The sequence below is a fragment of the Chaetura pelagica genome, unplaced genomic scaffold, assembly GCF_000747805.2.
Source record: "Chaetura pelagica isolate M959 unplaced genomic scaffold, ChaPel_1.0 scaffold129, whole genome shotgun sequence".
NCBI classification, from domain to species: Eukaryota; Metazoa; Chordata; class Aves; order Apodiformes; family Apodidae; genus Chaetura; species Chaetura pelagica.
In genome coordinates, this window is record NW_009954536.1 from 291565 (window position 1) to 304210 (window position 12646).

Genomic DNA, 12646 nt, shown 5'->3' on the forward strand with positions numbered 1-12646 from the left:
CAACCACTGGCCAAACCCCCCTTCCACATTGCTTAGACTTCTCCTGGTCATACTCAAGCTTTTGTGCTCACCAGTGACCTGTTTGGTTGAGGACTTTTGTTGTTTTTTACACAATTTCGAAGCAACCTATTAAACAGGCCAAGTTCAGTCAGACTTTATGCAAGCCATCACCTTCTCAACCTTCTTGACTTTCTGAAATGACAGTAGAAAGTTGCTTTCCAGGTAGCAAATCCAAAATAAAGTTTTCCAAACAAAGAAACCCAGCTATTCCTCACTGCTTGTTTGTGATTAATGCTAGACATTCTTTGAAGAAGAAGATGGGAAGGAATACATCTATAAGGAACCCAAGCTGACAGGCCTCTCAGAGATCTCCTTCAGACTTCTTAAACTCTATGGAGAAAAATTTGGGTCAGAGAATGTGAAAATTATCCAGGATTCTAACAAGGTAGAGTGAAACTGCATGAACGAAATGCTATTAGCTGTGACCATCAGGGCCACTGATGAATGTGGCCAAGATGTTGGCTGTGTTCTAACAGTGCTCAGGGCCTGGGACTGCACTGCTCTAAGCACTGTGAGAATGGAGCACAGAAGGATGAGTTTTGTTCTGTGGAACTGCAGATGGGAGATGACAGAGCATCCCTTCCTTCTGCCAGGAGGAATGGGGGAGTGAGCCCTGTCTTCACCCTTTTACAAGCACCATGCCTGCACCAGCTGCCTCTTGCACCCCCATGCTCCTGTGTGGATATGTTGCACAGCTTGACAAGTTTTGGTGCTGATCTGGCTCCCAGGTGGAAATAAATAAATGGGGAATGATGAATGGGAAATGGCAATCCACATCTTGCTGAGCCCTGTTGTTGGAGGTGCTAGGAGCTGGCACAGAGGAGCAGATGGCTGGAAGCAGAGTTACTTGTTCCTTTGACACTGCAAGCCTAAAAGAAAGTCTTTTGTGGCCTTGCAGCTGTAGCTCCTTCATTTTCCTACAGAATATCCATTTATACACCCTGCAAGGGCTGTTCACATCCTTGGCTTGCAACCATGGGGATGTCTGGGTTGCTAAAGCCAGTGCTGGTGATCCCAAGTCTTGCTCTGTGAAGTCTGCAGATTTCCATGCCACAGCACAGTGCTGGGAGCCCAAGCAGCATGGCCATGTTAGCTCAGGTGTGTGCTGCACTGCTGGGTAAGGTGGTGTGGCTACCTGCTCCAGATACAGCTTGTTAGGCACCAGATGAGGTATTTCTTGTGCCACACCTCCCTGTTTAGTGTGGCTGATGGTCCAGACATCATGGCTGAGGTCAGAGGGAGTGTTTTGTGTGTCATTCACCTCCATGCAGTGGGGCTGAGTCAACAGGGAATTGGTTTAAATCAGATTCCAGTCGACAGATTAACCAGTTAGAAGCTAAGTTATTAACCTTTGTTCTTCTAGTGACTAATCCTCTTATTTCACAGGTCAACATCAAAGACCTTGATCCTAAGTATGCCCATATTCAAGTGACTTATGTGAAGCCCTACTTTGAAGAAAAAGAAATCTCTGAAAGAAAGACTGAATTTGAAAGAAATAATAACATTAACAGATTTGTGTTTGAAACTCCTTACACTTTATCTGGAAAAAAGCATGGCAGTGTGGAAGAACAGTGTAAAAAAAGGACCATTCTAACTAGTAAGTACAAGCATCTGAGCATGAGACAGTATGTATCAGCTGCTATTTTTAGACTATTTTAGCTCATAAAAATATCCCAAGAGATGTCTCAGAAAGTGTCTCAGCTATTTAATCAGAATGGTGAGCCAATATGCTGGTTAGGAGGGGGAATTTACCAGTGTGCAAATTTGTACAGATTAATAAATCATGCAGGTAAATTACAGCCTTGTTGGGGGTTTCATACACACTAAGTAAAACCCTTGGGCAAGAAGGTGTGTTCCATGAAGAGTACTCCTGTTTGCTACATGAGTTTTCAACCTATCCATTTCTCTGGCTCTTTCTCCTAGCTTTGAACTTCTTCCCATATGTCAAGAAGAGAATTCCAGTCAATTATGAACACCAGGTTAACTTAAAACCAATCGATGTTGCTACTGATGAAATAAAAGACAAGACAGCAGAGCTGCAAAAACTCTGCTCTGCTGGTGATGTTGACATGATCCAGCTGCAGCTGAAATTGCAAGGCTGTGTTTCTGTGCAGGTAAGGCTGGGGTTGTCTCTTCAAAATTACCTTGATATTCAGAGCGAGGCATCTGTTTCATGAGGCAACACATTTACTTGCCAGAAATCATTAACCCCCAACCTGCCAGGACACCTTGCTCTGCTGGGGGACACTGCAGGTGCCTGGTGGTCATTTGTGTTTTGTCCAGCAATGTTTCCAGTGTCAAGTCCACTGTCACTGCACATTTGCTGGCCATGGGTGAATGGTGAAATGTATTTAATTCTTGAAGATCATGCTGTAAATACCAGGCACAAGTAGCCTTTTTGTAAGCCTGACTTCTCAAGCTGGAGAGATGACCTTAAGACTCAGACCAAAATGGATATAAAAGACAGTATGAAGAAACAGATGGCATCTCTCTGGTTTTTTGTGCCATTTCTCTTTTGGTCTTAAAAAAACCAAACAAAACTAAAACCTCAATTTTGAAACTTCAGGTGCCTCTTGTGACATTGGAAATGCAGGTTTGGTGGCATTCAAATGATATGCTAATGGTTTTTGGATAAAAAAACATGAATTATTCCCTTCATAACTGCCTTTAGCAACTTGACATAAGTTCTAGCATAAATTATTTCTTACTTCTTTGATTCTAGGTTAATGCTGGCCCCTTGGCCTATGCCAGAGCTTTCCTAAGTGACAGCCAGTCCAGCAAATATCCTGCCAAGAAGGTGAATGAGTTAAAAGAAATGTTCAGGTAGGATTTTTAATGCAATTTAAAACTACCCAGCTGGTGGGAACACGATACTTGCTTTTCTTATATTCTTCTGTGTCTCCAAAATCAGCAGATGCTGAAAGTTCAGAGGTACCTCATAAAGATCCAGGTCTCACAGTTTTGTGGCTGCTCAGGCATATGAAAAAAACCCCAATGTAGTGTTGTATGAGGTTCTAAACTCAGAGCTCTGATTTCTGTGTAGGGATGAACCTGAATGCTGCAGTGGTTAGTGTGGCCATTTGAGGTTATAATGTATAGAAAGTACCTTTGAAAACCAGAGGTCTGACAAGTCTTGTGCTCAGGGATCTTTTGTACTGTGCATTTTTTCCCAATCTTTCCAAGCAGACTGTTTTTACTACATAATTATGAGCTTGAAATGTTTTAAAGCAAATCCCTTTGCAATTTAGGAGGGAACCACCACTCTTGTTTCTGTTGCTGGTTATTGAAACCCTGTGACTTGCACAGGCGTTTTTCCAGCTCTTGTCCCTGAGGGTAGGTTTTACCTCCCACTTGAAAGTGTCCTCCAAGATATAATCAGGCAGCTGCTGCTTCACCTCCTAAGGATGGGCCTTTGGCACACTGTTTTCTGGACCTCATGGGAGCAAGCAGTGACCCACCAGATCTTGCATTCATTTCTGAGTGCTGGCAACTCCCATTTTGCCCATTGGTCACTGTGGGGAAGGAGCAGCACTGGGGCTAATCCTGTTTTGCTTCAAGGTGGTGAATAAGCTAGCAAACCATGGAACAAATAAAGGAGCAATCCCTGCAAACCTGCCACAAACGGACGCAGAGCAGATGGAAGGCAGTTTCACTTTCCAGCCTTGCAATGCAGCCAGAAAGACAAACACAAGAAAGCCAAATCCTGAAAAATCACAGTCCTGTTTTGTTTTCGTTGTACTCTATAATAAAAGAGAAATATGTGTGTGGCTTGAAGCAGAGAAGATAAGTAACAGCAACCAAGAAAACAGTATTACAGCTCTCCACCTTCTACTTTTCTTTCTGGAGGGTGTGCCACGTCACTGAAACCCAGAGCTGTCAAGCCCTGTGTAATTTGTGTTCCCCCTGTGCCTCTCTGTGTTTGGTGACCCTGTGTGCAGCTGGTTGGGCTTATCTGGGATCTGCAAGCTGTGTGTGGTCCTACAGGTTGGGGTGAAGGTAGGAGACCACTCTTGCACTGCAGTAGTGTCCCATCTGCTGAGGGCCCAGGCTGAAGGAGCTCTGGCAGGAAACCCAACACACATGTTGCAGCCCCTTCCCTGATCCACAGGGATGCTCCTAGAACAAGACTTGTCCCAAAAGTAGGGAAGAAGGGGGGGAAAAAAAAGATACTTGTCTGGTTGTTTGCTTTGGCAGAAGCCTGGGCTATTGTAATGCTCAAAGTTCATTCCTTTTCCCCCTCCCCCAGGAAGTTTATACAAGCCTGTGGAATTGCTCTGGAGCTCAACGAGCGGCTCATTAAGGAGGATCAGCTGGAGTATCATGAGGGGCTGAAATCCAACTTTCGGGATATGGTGAAGGAGCTTTCTGACATCATCCATGAACAGGCACGTACAGCATGTCAGGAGCCCAGGAAATCACATTCCCCCCCCCACCCCAGGCTCCAAACTAGCTAGTGCTGACTTCTGCATCCCCCTTGCTTTTGATAGATTCCTCTGCTCTTCTCGTTACCACCATTTTCCTCGTGTGCAAACATGAGGCAAACGGGTTTTCCGTGTGTGTTACATCCCATGTGTGCCCCACTGCTGAGTTCTGTTCAGAGCTGTTTGTTCATAGGAGTTGCCACCTGCTTTCCCTAAGCTGTTTGCAGGGAAACCTTTCCAAGACATCTCATTTGCATGCAGCTGCTGGAACTTTTTGTGGTTTCTGAATTCTGCAATAGTCAAATCAAAACCAAATCCCTCAGTTCTGCACCATCACGGCACAAGAGTTAAGATGATCTGAGAACAAATAAGCATTGTTGAAGCACACTATTATCTTGACAAATTTACAAACCCACTGTTGTGTGGTGGTTGGTTAATGTGCAAATTATTTCAGCAACTGCGATGTCAGAGTGAAGGGCTCATGGGGAGGCAGGTATTTTTTATTTCAGCTTCTTCTTGTATTACATCAAAAGACAGCAGAAAAGAGCATGTTTACCAGCACTGTTCTGGGTGGTTGTACAGCATCATGCTGACTTGGAACTTTTCTGTTGCCATCAAATGGCTCCAGTGTCTTGCAGATGAAACTCAGTAGAACATGTTTTCCTCTTCTGCAGAATTACTTGGTTAAAGTCTGCAAAAAGTCTATGACATTCATTTAGGATTCTCATTGCAAATAGCATAAGCTTTTCTAAATGTTTTTCATGTCCCATAGCAACACTTAGGTTCAGATGGCAGGGCAGGTGGGTAACTCACTAGGTGACCTGTCTACAGATGTTTTAAGTGAACACACCCAAATTGGTGAACTGCAGCTGACCAGGCATGCCCAGAAACTGCTTCTGGTGGGCAGTGATCTCAGTTTCACTAATGAAAATTCAGGCTAACTGACCTGTTGACTGGTGAACCACAGGGTGAAAATACACAGTCAGCTCTAGAGCAGCTCTGGCAATTCAAGTAGATCCTGGACTGTAAGACCATCCTGCAGGTGATGGTCCTACCACACGGTGCAGAGGTAGGGAGGGTTTGTTGTATTTAGCTGCACGTCCCCCCGTGCTCATGAAAAAAAAAGACACTAGAGTTCAGTGACTGCTGAGATACAGTAAAGGCTTGTTACACAGGGCCTTATTTCTTCCCCGTGCTGGGTGGTTGTAGCTAAAAACTCTGGTAACACACAGAAGAGGGAACACATGGGTGCTACAGAACTTGCTGAATTACTCTTCTTTCTTCTTCCTTTGCAATGCTGCCTTTGCGAAACAGCTTTGAAGACCAGGTTAGAGATCTCTTTTGCATACCTTTTTGAGCAGCTTGATGATTATCAAGAACTGCTACAACTGCTGAATTTGGGACTCTTTTGTTTTGTCTAGATCTACCACGAGGACACGATGCATTCCCCATGGATGCACGACTCCCTGCATGTCTTTTGTGCAATCAGCGGGACATCTGGTGATGGAGGTTACTGCTCACTCAGACCCTCTGCTGACACCTAAACATACCAGTCCTGTTTTACAGAGTTTTCTCAGGAATACTTGGAACTGTACAAAGGATGTTGAAAAGGAAAACCATGCTGAGAAAAGATTCAATTTCTTTTTTCCTCCCCCCTCTCCCCCCAAAAAGTTGCCATGCTTTCAAACAGGGTGCTTGCTTATTTTGCTGAGCAACATTGGAAGTGCCTGGACATTGCACCACTGTGCTTCTTTTCTACTCTTATTTTTTTTATTTTATTTTAAGCTAAATGTATAACAAGAACATGGGAAGGCAGTTATGGAAGTGTGTATTGAATTGCTGAACTCTGAACTGAGGTGATAATGGTCCTGTGTAAAGTTGTACAATGGAAAATAATAAAATGTAAAACTACTTTGTAAATAGAAGGAGCATAGAATATGTAGAATTTAGCATTTTCTCATATTTGCTGCTAAAAGCTTTGTTGGACCAGGAACATGAAGGAGCAATTGTAGTGACTAGGAAGAGACCTTCCTCTTCTAAAAAGGGACTTGGGGTCCAGGTGCCCCTATTGCACTCTCACAATGAGAGTAAACTTGCCCTAGGCTGGCATAACTAAAACCTAATTCAGAAATGACCATTTTCATACATCCTCTCAGCAGATAATTCTGAAGTGTAACCTCTACGAGAGCTGAGCTTACTCCAGCTCCTGTCAATTATGACCAACTTGCTTTTATGGCTGCAGGAGGGTGTGTTGTAGGTCACTGAAGACAACTTCAAGGATTTGTCATTTGGTACAAGTTTTTCTCTTCACCACTTATGGCCTGACACAAATGTAACTGCTGAGGACACCTTCAAGTGAGATGGGAGTTATAAAGAGCTTTAACACCTTTCAGAAAAATCCTAGTAATCTGTGAGATGTGCTTTAGAAAAAACAAATCATGCAATTCATCAAAATAACTCACACAAAACGGAGGGTTTCTTTAGCATCCTAAGTCTTGCATGTTCCCTCCTGTTAAACAGATCTGTTTTCTGAAATCCCATTATTTTTGTGGTGGTTGGACAAAATGTATTTTCCAGAATTCTTTTTCCTCCTTTCCCTCCCCATAGCTTGAATTCATTATCTCTCGTTTTTTTTTTTAAAAAATGACACTTTCAGATGCAGGAAGGAGAAAACAGATCAGCAATGCTCTTGTCCACCAACATTTTTAACATCCATGTTTTTCAAAATCCCATCACTTGTAAATATGGTTCCAGTAGTTCAAATGGGAAGGGTGGGTTGTTGTTTTTTTTTAAAGCTATGTAACAAAATGCCATAATAAAAGCCTTCCAGCTGGGTATTCAACCTGGCTAGACTGTCTATAAAATGTTAAACTCCTAATTTCTGTAACAGACATTATATTCAAAGGGTAACTGGACCACATTTCAAAATGTTTATTGTGCATGATTCTAAATACTGAAAATGAGTTGTCTCCTGAGAAAATAATGTGATCCTTAAATTCACCAAGCAAAATACAGTTGTGCTGATGCAGCAACCAGACCTGGTTCTGTTCCCTTCTGCTGGTGTGTGTTTTCTTGCCAGGCAGGCTATAAACTGTGCTTACCAGAAAGAGGAAGAGAGACAAGTATGTTTAAATATGGTCACTGCTCTATTGATTTTCATCTTGCAACAAATTAATATTTCAAGGCAGATAGGAAGAGTTTTCCAAATTACTGAAACGTGATGAAACCATTTCATTGTGGAGACATTGTAAGATTATTGGGTTTTGAGCTAGTTGAACTCTGAATATCAGTACTAAAGTCATACCTTGAATAAAATAAGCAGTGATGGGATGTGGACATGCAGAAGCTCTTGCACTGTAGCCATTTTAAATACTACAGCTAACAGGTTTCCTGGAACTGTAGTGAAATCCTTATTCATGTTTTTTTGATGTCTTTAATGTTTGGAAATAACATTGTTGGGTGAATTTTCAGTTGCTCCTTATTTTTTATTGAACTTCAGTGAAATTCTCCTATCTGTGGATGCCTTTAATGGTCCAAGATGAATTTTTGTCTGAACTTCTCAATATTTTGGTGGTATTGTTGGTATTGGAGTTGACTAAAAAAATGATCATGTCCTAAGGATTTGCCTTCTGTCCTGTGGATAAATAATTCAACTGGATTTTTAACAGACAAATCTCAAAGGAAAATGTGTCCTTTTAGATGGGTCATAACACAACTGGTAACAAGCCAGCTGTTTTTTTCTTTGTATTTTCACCAGTCTAGGGAGAGGGCATTGGATATTTTACAGCTGTATCTGAACAACATTCAGCATGACCTGGAGAGCTGGCCAGAGAGGAACCTAATGAGGTTCAGCAAGGGGAAGTGTAGGGTCCTGTACCTGGGGAGGAAGAACCCCAAGCACCAAGATAGGTTAGAGGTGGACCTGCTGGAAAGCAGTTCTGAGGAGAAGGATCTGGGAGTCCTGGTAGGCAGTAAATTATCCATGAGCCAGGCATGTGCCCTTGTGCTCAAGAGGGCCAATGGAATCCTGGGGTGTTTAAGGAAGAGTGTGGCCAGTAGGTCAAGAGGGGTCATTCTCCCCTCTATTCTGCCCTCCTGAGGCCACATCTGGAGAGCTGGGTCTTGTTCTGGGCTCCCCAGTTCAAGAGAGACAGGGAACTACTGGAGAGAGTCCAGCTGAGGGCAACAGAGATACTTGGGGCACTGGTGCATTTTCCTTGTGAGGAAAGGCTGAGACAGCTGAGGCTGTTCAGCCTGGAGCAGAGAAGGCTGAGGGGAGACCTTATCAATGCCTGTAAGTACCTAAAGGGCGGGTGCAGGAGGATGGAGCCAGACTCTGCTCAGTAGTTCCCAGTGACAGGATGAGGGGCAACAGGGACAAGCTGGAACATGGGAAGTTCCATTGAAATATGAGGAAAAACTTCTTTACAGTGAGGGTGACAGAGCCCTGGGACAGGCTGCCCAGGGAGGCTGTGGAGTCCCCTTCTCTGGAGACATCCAAGAGCCACCTGGGTGCAGCGCTGGGTAAAGTGCTCCAGGGGATCCTGCTTTAGCAGGGGAGTTAGACTGGATGATCTCTAGAGGTCCCTTCCAGCTCTGACAATTCCATGATCCTGTGAACGGTGGCAAGAAGGCGTTTCCATTTTCTGTTCCTATCCTTTTCCTATGTAACTGTCCCAGTTTGAAGAAGTCCTCCAGATTGTTTTCTTCTTTCTTGTTCAAATAGATAAGGTAACTCACAGATACATCTGAGCAGCATACTATATTTGTGCCTATTTTATGTAGCTGGTACTCACATTGGCTACTTCTATTTGCTGCCTTTTTTGGAAGAATAGAAATGTTTATTGTTCATTAAAATGTTTGTTTTTCTTACAGTGCCTGAGGAATGGCAGAAGGTTTTTTGTCAGTAAAAATGAGCAGACATATTTCAAATTGCAGCCTGACATGTGCTATAATTACATCTTTCATAATACACCTCTAATTTTCTGCATTATTGCATAAAACTGCTGCATTAAGTCTCCAGAAAGGATGCCCTGGTAATTTTGCAATCACTCAATTGTTTCCATAAAAGGAGAAGAAATAGGTTGAAATATCTGTCGATGAGGATTAAAGGCACTTGGTTACTCAGTATCAGGGCTGGTTTGGGTAAATGGGATGTGTTGGAGCCAGATTGTTTGCAAATAGGACATAGAAAGCAACACAGGGTCTGCCAGCACTTTGTGTACGAGAACATTTTAGAGCTTTATACACGTAGCCAGAGTAAGCAAAGTGTAAACATTCACTCTCTTCTTTAACTTACTGCTTTTCTCTCTGCAGAGAAATCAGAAAGTTGTATTTTAAGACAAGTAACTTATGTTTCTTTCCCCCCCAAAAAATCTTGAAATGCAGAATGTGCTGCAGCCAAGGCTGTGTTTCTAAATGTTACTCAATGTTCTAATTTCTTCTGGTAACAGACATTCTCATGATGGGCCAACAAACAGAAAATCGTGGATGTGAGAATCCCTGCCGTGTGTAATGTGTTTGTTTTGCTCCAGAAGCCCTTTGAACATACACCACGTGGTGTTTTGATACGGAGTAGGAGCCTCCCTCAACATAACACCTTCTGTCTCCAAGCAGACAAAGTACGGATGTATTTTTCCCTTCCTGTGGAGACAGAGTCCCAGGGACTTCACAGCAGCTTTGCAACAACCCCACGGTTTGATGGAACACAGCCCAAAAGACTGGAGGAAAACAAGTGGAAGTCATGGGCTCAAAAGCCTCCTAGAAATTAAACCACATCTTGCTAAGTTCAGCTGCTTTGAGGAGAGTTGCACGTGTTCATTTGATCTTCACCGAGCTGAGTTCTTCTGGTTAAACAAAGGCTTCTTACTGGATTGAGAAGCCCTGTGTACAGCTCATTGTAACCACAGCCTGCAGTGCTTAACCTCTAACGTGCTTGTGCCAAGCCATGGTGAACCCAGGATGATATATGCACATAATATTTCAGCTATTCTGGATGTAATTTACTCTCTTTCCATGTAAAATTAACACCTGATACGACCTATTCATAAGTGCTTATATCATGCATGTTGTAAATAATACACATGTTGTACAACCTGTGTTCAACCTTCTGTGTGTGGTGACACAACAGTACATCCCAACAATGCCATCCTACCTGGCTCTTTTTATTTTCTTTTTCTTGAAGAATCAGTAATTTTAACAAGAAGCCAGGGCAGGATTACCTTTCAGTCAATCTGGATAAAAGAAGAGCTTATTCCAGGTCAAAGTAAAAGACTGCAAAAGTGGGGGAAATAAGTGTTGCAATAAACACGTTTTGCTTGGGGTTGTTTTTTTCCCTTCACTGAACAGGATGAGTGATCTGAAGGTAATGCCAGTGTAAGACTCATGGGACTAAAACCAAGTCAAATGAGCTATTGCAGGTGCTGCCTTGCAAGATTACTGTAATAAATATTCAAATACATAAGTACACAACGTGGCAAAAAGAAGATGTTGGTTTGAAAATAGCAAAGGAGCACAAATGCCACATATCCAGCTCAGAGGATCCCAGCAACACAATTCCTCAGGAAACCTGAGGCAGATACAGAAATGCATGCACATTTATAAATAAAAATAAGGTGTGAATCACTGTAAGAAAATGTCCCAGCAAATCACCCTCGTTTCCTAAAGAATATTCAGTAAGTTTGTGATCAGGTTTTTGCTCTGTTTTGTATTTCCAGTTTTCAACCCCAGACTGGGGATGTAATTTATTGTCACTCTACTCCAAGTAGCTCAACTGAGTATATTGACATATATGCCAAGCTCAGGCAGTTGTCTTGGCTATTTATTACAGGACGTAATGGAAGTCAGATATAATGATGGTTACTTACCATCAGATGAAGGACAAACTGCTTTTTCTACTGCTGTCTTCTCTCACAGGGGCTTCCTGCTCAGGGCTCCTGCAAGTCTTGGCCAGAGAGCTACAGAACCAGATTCATGCCCTGCCTCCCTTGGTGGGTGGTAAGAGGCAAAGGAGTTACTCCCTTGATGAATACATACATGAATTAAATAGATGTTGGTATTTAGGGTCCTGTGAGCAGAAAAGCTGATGCATGGACTTGTAGTTGCAATTTTTTAGAGAGGGATGCAATTTTTGCACAGGCGCAGGTGGTTCTGGATCAACCCTAAAATGTTCTTCAAAGGAGGTAGTTTTTGTTCCATCTGATTTCTGGTTCCCAGCGGTGCCCGGGCAGCAGCTCAGAGAGAACTTGCAGAGTTCACAGCCGTTTTGAACACACCTATTACAAAGCTCTAACCATCCCCCAAGGAACGCTGAGGTTGAAAAGGGAGAGGCCCCATGAGTCAGAGCGGGTTTTTCAGCTCCCAATTTTGGATTTTTGTGCCTCAGATCCAGCTGTATTCTCACCGACTGAACCCTTTTTTTAGCTGACCCCAGACATTTTCTGAAAAGCCTAGAATTGTGTCAGGGGAGGCCTAAAGTATTCACAGAAGCTGCTGCAGAATCAGAGCAATAAAGGAGGAATCTCCCCATCAGCGTGGGGCAACTAAGGACTCTTCTGCTCCCAAAAGGGGTGAGACCTCACAGCCCCAACCTGCTAATTACTGCTGCCTCTAGTTGGACCTAATAACCACGCAGACACACCATGCATTGGTGTAATTTTTGAACGTGATTTAGAGAGTGATTTAGATTATTAGATGGGTTTTTTTTTAATACATCAGCCAACCTGGTGCGTGGCCTCACGATCACGAGCTGTGGTGGGTGAGAAGGGCAGGGACACATCACCAGTGTGACTGTGCATCAGGTTACCCCAGGTGTGAAGCCATACTCCAAGTAGCTATTATAGCAGATCCTTTTAAAGATACCTCAGGTGTGTCTACAGAAGTTCCAGGCACCAGAGCTCAGGTGTCTGGGCCAAGAGAAACATGAGCGAGCGTGAGATTTGCAACAGAAAGATGCGGGACGGGACTCGGAGATTGAGAAACGGGAAGTCTCGGGTGGGTGGCAAGGATCAGGGCTTTGGCAGGAGTCCTGATGGCACTGGGGCTGGAACGAGGCAGCAAGAGGAGGGAGGAAACTGGGGGAAAATATTTGTGAGCTGGCGAGGCTGACAGGCAGGCGGGCAGAAGTGCAGGAACCACGGGATTGGTGCTCGGCATTGGCTCTCCCA

The 12646-nt window shown here is 43.4% G+C and overlaps 1 protein-coding gene across 1 annotated transcript in view; it reads left to right on the plus strand.

Annotated features, from left to right (window-relative positions):
• The window catches only part of DOCK11 (dedicator of cytokinesis 11), a 63980-nt gene extending 57860 nt beyond the window's left edge, over positions 1-6120 (plus strand). Inside the window, exons 48-53 of the mRNA XM_010004763.1 lie at positions 299-445; positions 1447-1657; positions 1984-2174; positions 2783-2883; positions 4307-4445; positions 5903-6120. Coding sequence (XP_010003065.1) covers positions 299-445; positions 1447-1657; positions 1984-2174; positions 2783-2883; positions 4307-4445; positions 5903-6025 — 912 coding nt within the window. The 3' untranslated portion in view covers positions 6026-6120. The remainder of the gene's footprint in view (positions 1-298; positions 446-1446; positions 1658-1983; positions 2175-2782; positions 2884-4306; positions 4446-5902) is intronic.
• The last annotated feature ends 6526 nt before the right edge of the window (positions 6121-12646 follow it).